The sequence below is a fragment of the Merops nubicus genome, unplaced genomic scaffold, assembly GCF_000691845.1.
Source record: "Merops nubicus isolate BGI_N331 unplaced genomic scaffold, ASM69184v1 scaffold20200, whole genome shotgun sequence".
NCBI lineage: Eukaryota > Metazoa > Chordata > Aves > Coraciiformes > Meropidae > Merops > Merops nubicus.
The window spans coordinates 408-7554 of NW_008583770.1; the positions used below are offsets into that span (position 1 = coordinate 408).

General features: G+C 44.9%; 1 protein-coding gene across 1 annotated transcript; it reads left to right on the top strand.

Moving 5' to 3' along the window:
• Positions 1-267: 267 nt before the first annotated feature.
• Positions 268-3882, top strand: LOC103774778 (meteorin-like protein; the record flags this gene model as incomplete). Its single annotated transcript, XM_008942206.1, has 3 exons — positions 268-668; positions 1560-1619; positions 3566-3882. Coding segments are annotated over 3 exons (778 nt in total), but the record flags the coding sequence as incomplete, so codon positions are not given.
• Between the last annotated feature and the right edge of the window lie 3265 nt (positions 3883-7147).

Below are 7147 nucleotides of genomic sequence, written 5' to 3' on the forward strand. Positions count from 1 at the left end.
GAATGCTGCAGCATCCGAGTGTGGACTCACAGGTGGAGAGAAGGGCTGAGGCTCCTTCCCAAGCCCGGGTGCAGCGGGAGGTGGGAGCAAACCCCTGCCCACCCTGTGGCCCCTAGCTGTGCTCTGAGGGGAGCCCAGCGGGAGGAGGGTGCCTGGGGGGTCGGAGCTGGGAGCAGGACCTGTGTCTCTGGGCAGCCAGCGTGGGTGGGGCCGCAGGGCCGCTCCGTGGGTATCGTTACTGACGGGCCGGCGGTGTTGCCTTGGCAGCGGTCTGAGCCGGGAGCCCCGTTCCCGTGCGGTGGAGCAGGTCCACCTGCGCTGCACCCAGGGCTTCCTGGAGTGGATGTACCCGGCGCGAGCCCTGCGTGTCCTCCTGGAGCCCAACCTGGCCGGTGCCCGGCACACCACCCTCTGCATCAAGCCCGCCAGCGACTTCCAGGGCGCCAGCATCTACGTGGAACGTGCTGGGCAGCTGCATCTGGTGGTAAGCGAGGCAGAGGGGGCTCGACCCCACCACGTGTCTTGCTTCAGTGCCCAAACACCGCAACGAGTGGCCCTCTTCCTGCAGGCCAGCCCGCAGAGGGACATCAGCCGCCGGACAGCCAGCTTCCAGTACGAGCTGCTGAGCGCTGCTGGCCCTGACTTCAAAGAGATGGCACTGGTCGAAGGTGAGAGCAGCGCCAGCTTCGGAGGTCGGCTGTTGGGGCAGGTCCAGGGTGGCATTCGATAGCCCAGTGACAAAAGCTGTGTTGGGCTGAGGGGTTTGTTATTGCAAGGAAGGTCCTTCTGCCATCTCGCTGGCTGCTGGATGGGTGCCGTGTGTTTGTGAATTTCCACTGGGAAAGGCGTCCTGTAGGCAGGGGAGAGAATGCTGCAGTGTAAAGAGGAACTGGCTCATTCGCAGCCAGCTCGGTCCTGGGCACACACACTGTGATGCTGGGTGTCCCCAGCCTCTGGCAGCACCGTGACTGAGAACACCTGACTGGGTTTTGGGAGCCCAAATCCCATGTTAAGGGACTGGAGACAGTTACTGGAAATCAGAGTGACCTTTTGAAAAAGGGATTAGCCATGGCAATTGTTGGATTACTGGTGTTGCCGTAAGCAGCACTGGTGTGTTCCCTGCCTGTGGAGCTGCACGTTGTCTGAACTCATCCCAGCTCCCAGCACACATAGGTGCTCATCTTTATTCTAGTCTGTTGTAATCTAGAAGTAATATCAGAAGATCTTCCCCTCTTTCTGTCAAAACAGAACCAAATTTGAAAAGGATGAAAAAATTACGGAGGGTGGGTATGTGCCAGGTGCTGGATTTTCTGCTGTATTTTTTTACATGCTTCTTTAAGGGATTATATGCTACTAGGCCCTGCTGTCACTCAGTGACTCTTACAGATACTCTGTGCTTATTCCTTCAGTTCTGTTTGCATAACAAGTATTCGTTTGCACTGGATCATAATGCTCTTTAAGCTCGTAGGTCTGCCCCTTTTCCTCTCCTGACGCACCAGTCCTTTAGCAATGCGACATAGCAGAGTGTTATAAATAGCTACCTGTTCTGTTTTCTCTAGCTACCTGCCGTCCTTGTGACAATGTGGAACTTCTTATGGCCATCTGCAGCAGTGATTTTGGTAAGCTGACTAAAGGGGAGTTATTCTGCCTTTATGCATTGATTATTTGATTCATTTGCTCCTTTTCTTAAAATAATGGCGTGACTCTGCTTTCTGAGCTGAGAAAGAAGCTAGCTGTGTGGAAAAGAATTCGGATGGAGGAAAAAATGAACCTAGAAAGTTTCTTTCAAGTTCTTCATTTCCTGTAGGCAGCAAGGTTAAGATCTAAAACTGAACTGAAAGTAATTCTCACAAGCGTGCTGCTGGCTCTTGAATGTAGCAAAGTCACCTACGTGTAGACACAAATGCTCACGGGTTACATGTGCTTGGTATGTTCCTCTTTATTTCCCTCCTCTGTTTTGTTTTATTTTTCTGGTGATGAATATGTCCTTTCACTTCCCTTATAATTTGCACTCTTCTTCTACAGATGTAGTGGCTTCATTGTAACTTAGCTAAGAATTTCAGGTTAGGTTTCATGCCTTAGGAGAAAACCAAGCACTCAGTATTCCTTAAGATAAGAAATAATAAGAAATACTGGTTCAGTGGAACATTAAATGCTTTTTCAATTTGCTCTGTTAATAATGCAATGTCTCTTTTTTCTGCTTCAATCACAATTTGCTCATTTTATTCCCATAGTTTTGCACATTAAAATTTGCCCCTCTTCGGTTACATCCAATAATTAAAGCTGTAGAGCTGCTTCTCCAGGTAGCCACAGTCATATTCCTGTTAACGTTCGAGGAAATAAAACTATGAACTACATTTACTGCTAGTCAACATTTGGAAAAAACAAAACCAAACACCAAATTACTGCTTTCCTACTAGGGGTTGCCCTACTTCAAGGCTACTGGTAAAATGAAACACCAGCCTCACTGTGCAAATCCAAAACCAGTGTGTAGGGCACGCTTCCCTTGGAGTGCTCCTTAGATGGTAATTTTTCTTCTTTTTCTCAATTAATTCATGCAATCCAGCCCATTGTTTCTACTTGATGATGTTGGGGTTCCCATGCAGGCCTCTCCCTCTGCATGGCATGAAAGACTGACAGATGTGGAGCCCAGGCACACAATGGGGGCACTCACACTTGCAGCACCAACAGACCAGAAGAAATGGCCCTTTGAACTGACTCTATTTATGGCTGACTTCCTTGCCCTAAGCTCACAAATCGCTATCATCGACTTTTTTGATTAGAGAAAATGGCTGCTAATGAAAGTGTAAATGATGCTGGGAGTGAATAGGGGCTTTATAGTTGTTCCTAAGATGGAGGTCTGCAGTCACTAGGACCTGAGCAGCTCCGAGCACCAGGAACAAGTGCATTATAGCTTGTCAATAGACTTGACTGCATCTGATTAAAAATGGTCACACAAAGGGGGAGATAGAGCAGAGACACCTGGTACACAAAATTCTGGATTCCCTGGAAAAATGCATTAGACAAGAAAGTTCTCAGAAACAAGGTTTTTCTGCCTCTTGGGCTGTTGAGTTCTCCATACCTGAATGAAAGTTTTGTGGCAGAAGCATGGCTATGTTCTCGTTGCATGGGTAAACTCTTAATTGCTCAAAAGCTCTTGACTCAAATGGTGGTGTGTTTCTTTATGAGTCTTTTCTGGCTATGGATTGAAATTCATTAAGTTAATAAAAGAATAATTGATTGCTATTAAAAATGGGGGGATGAGAATGAGAAAGATGATATCAGGACAGCAAACAGTCAGATGGAATGTTTCATTCTCTGTACAGTTAATGCAAAGGATGCTTTTAGTTAGGAAGACTGTGGCTTATTATGCTTTTAGTGCCAAAAACCAGCTAGGATCCTTTTGGGAAAAGGAGCTGTGTGTGTGCTATGTGATTCTAAATTAGACTTCAGATAAAATCCCTTTAAAAGTTCTGCATTTTCATCAACTCCAAAAGTGTCTTTGGATGGATGTAGTGCACTTACGTGCTGCTCCATAACCAACTCCTGTCTTCTTCACATCTAGTGGTGAAAGGATCTATCCGAAATGTTTCCCACGATTCAGAGAGCCACGTGTCACAAGTTGATGTCAGTGTCCAGAAAGTCTACAGGCAGAAGAACCGAATTTTCCAGCAGGACGAAGCAAGCGGTGAATGGCGAGGCCCCATACAAACCCTGCTGCAGTGCAAGGTGAAGAGGGGAGCTGGAGATTTCCTTTTCACTGGAAATGAGCATTTTGGTGAAGCTTGGCTGGGCTGTGCTCCTCGGTTTAAAGATTTCATGTTCATTTATCAGGCTGCCAGAGCAAGAGGAGCCAACCCATGCGAGTTTCAGCTCAACTGAAGCTGAGAGCTGAAAAATTTCAGCCCAGTTTTTGGATTCCGGATATGAAGTAGAGTTAAAACCAAGGACTAAGGCTAACAGTTTCACCACTAATGGGGCCTGGAGAATTTCCTGAAGAGAATGGCTCTGTGAGCCCTGTAAACTCTGACTTTTAATTCATGTTTGCATTAGTTGCATTAGTTCCTTCTTCACGTCTTCTTTGCCTTACAAAATAACTCTGAACTTTGGAAATCTTGTCTTTTTTTTTGTTGTTGGAAAGCAGCTTGTGCTCAGTGTTACAAAATTCTCTCTTAATATCTTTTGCTCTGTGTACATAGTATGTGCTTTTTCTCTAGAGATTTTTTTCTCCTCTCCCATCTCTAGTTGATTTCCCTTCTGAATGGTGTTTTTTTTTGTTTTTCTTAAATGAATGCTAATTGTAGTCTTAGCCACAGTTACTAAACCTCCAGGCAGGAGTCTCCAGGCAGGTCTGCCAGGATTTTTGCCTTCTGGACATTAGCAGGGAGATTAACTGATCTGGGGCAAAATCCCAGTTGATGTCATTCTGCAGCACTGTTACTTCTGCATAGTGACAGTGTCTGACTTTGCTCCTCAGGCAAACATGGCAGTGAGGGATACTGCTCTTTAGCTGATATGAACACTACCACTTTATCATTAGCAGATGAGAAAATGTGTCTGGGAAATGTGTTGAAATAATCAGCAGTTTTGGTTGTAGCATTGTCTGTGTAAGAATGTACTATTTGTTATTTGTAGAACTGGGCCAGCAACGAGCTCAGGTTACTGCTTAGGGCAGAGCAGGAGGAACCCAAGTGAACTTGCTGTTGTGAAGTGGTGGAGGATTGTCCTGGTTTCAGCTGGGACTGAGTTAATTTTCTTCCTGGTAGCTTGTACAGGGCTGTGCTTTGGATTTAGGGTGAGAATAACGTTGATAACACGCTGATGTTGCAGTTGTTGCTAAGCAGTGTTTACAGAGAGTCAAGGACTGTTCAGCTCCTCACCCCACCAGCTGGGGGGCACAAGAAGCTGGGAGGGGACACAGCCAGGACAGCTGATCCCAACTGACCTAAGGGATCTTCCAGACCACATGGCATCATGCCCTGTATAGAAACTGGGGGGAAAGCTGCTCGGCAACTGACTGTGTGAGCACTGAGCAGTTGCATTGTGTGTTATAGTTTATTAGTGAGACCACGCCAATATTAATTTAGTAATTTTATTAAGCAAGCAGCAATAAGTAAAACAGCGCTGGGCGGCCGGGGAGTTTTCTCACTCCACCAACGGCGCGCAACAACCCCCCAAAGTCTCTCATTCTATACTCTTCTTTTTTTTCAGTGTAACGTATCTCTTTCTTCCTTCTGCAGCTGCGTCAGCTGTTGCTAGGGGGTCCTTTCTGCCTTCCAGTGGTCTTGAAGGAGGGGGTTGTGTCATTCTTGGTGATTGTTTCTTTACACACATGATTACCCAACCTAACCCCAATTCTTCCCCCTATTTTCATTGTTTACAACACAGAATAGCTGTATGTTCAAAGCAAGCAAGCATGCGAGTTTGAACAGACTGCTCTTACAGCAAGTTCTGTTGGTTAATCTTTAAGCAGGCAAAATGAGTTTCAAAGCAAGCAAAAAAAAAAAAAACAATTAGAAGAAAACAATTAAACAATCAAAGTTTGATTAACAAACTACAGGTTATCCATTACATTGTGCATCACTTGTTTTGTATATTCTAATTCTTTTTTTTGTTATTATTATTATTTTCTTTCTTTTCCATCCTATTAAACTGTCTTTTTCTCCAAAAATTTTACTTCCCCCCCCTCCTCCAATTCTCTCCCCCGTCCCACTGGGTGGAGGGAGGGAGCAAGTGGTTGTCTGTTTAGTTACCAGCTGGGGTTAAACCACGACAAGGATGTACAGGGATATCTGAGTACTTGGGTTTTGAGAGCCGGAGATCAATGCCGCATTTGAGATTTTAAATGGGATACTTTAACTGGTATTTGCACTGTAAATCTGTTACTTCAGTATGGGAAAGGAGGGACCCGAGATACAATCAAAACACCTTTGTGAATAACTGCAAGCAAACAAGTCATCATTGTTTACTATGGCTGAATTTAATACTGAGGAAGGCATGGTTGAATATTTTCCTCTGTGGCACTGCAAGTTTAAGTTGTTCAGCCTCTCCCAGGAAGGGAGTGAAGCCTTTTCCATAACCCTTCTGACCAGTAACATTTCATAAGGCAGCAGGGCTCTTTATGCACTTAAACATTTTTTCTTTGCTGGACTTGTGCCTGATGCATCGATAGAGAATTGAAAGAGGGACAAGATGTTTCCCCCGTTCTTTGAAAGACAGAAGAACCACAGGAATCTCTAATGAGTCTTTGAATGACTGGACCGATGCCATGAAGTAAAGGTTTGTGAATAGACACAAACTAAGGGCTAAATGGTCTTGACTGATTTGAGTGAGGTTTTGCCTACTTACACCCGAGTGGATTTGGCCCTTTTTGAACGCAGCTGCTCTTTTCCTCCTGTCTAACTTGCTTCTTCTGTGGTGTTTCAAATGCACTGAATTTTCAACACACTGTTCTGTAGGAGTTTAGTTACATGAATACAGGCTTGTTCCCTTGGCTAGAGGTTTGACTCATTCACTCCCTTCCTCCAGATCTATTCTTCAGGTAAATGTTTTGGTATTTTTCACTGAAATGTAAGCTCGACTTTTGTCTCAAACAAAAGGATAAGAATCCCGTTCGTATAACAAAGTAGGATGATGTCTTCTGTCATAGTGTGGAATGGCAAGGTCGTGGCTTTCAGAGACCTAGAGAGTTCTAGCTCTAGCACAGGAGCCAGTGCCAAAGTCTTAAAGCCACAGGTTTATGCTGAGCTCTGCTGCTGACTCAAGTATCTGCTACCTTCTGCTGCTCTTGAGAGAGCTCATGTTTTAACATCTCCCCTGGGAGCTCATTCTGTACTGAGATTTGCATGCTTAACTTCAGCACAGGCAGAGGAATATTTTTTTGGTTTTCTCTTTCTGTCCTTGACCAAGAGTCTATCTTCAATCTCTTTTTAATGGTCTTGGTCTCATTCTGTTGAAATCTAGCAAGGCTTCCAAAATAGTCGTGGAGAGTCAGAATTAAGATTATTTAGTTTCTCTAAATGCTTTACTTCATTGTGAAGTGATGAGTTTTGGTTTCAGTACACTGCAGTGCTGATTTAGAGATAAGTAATTCATGCTTCTGTTAGTACAGTCATACATAACATAGGTATCATCCTACTCTGGGATC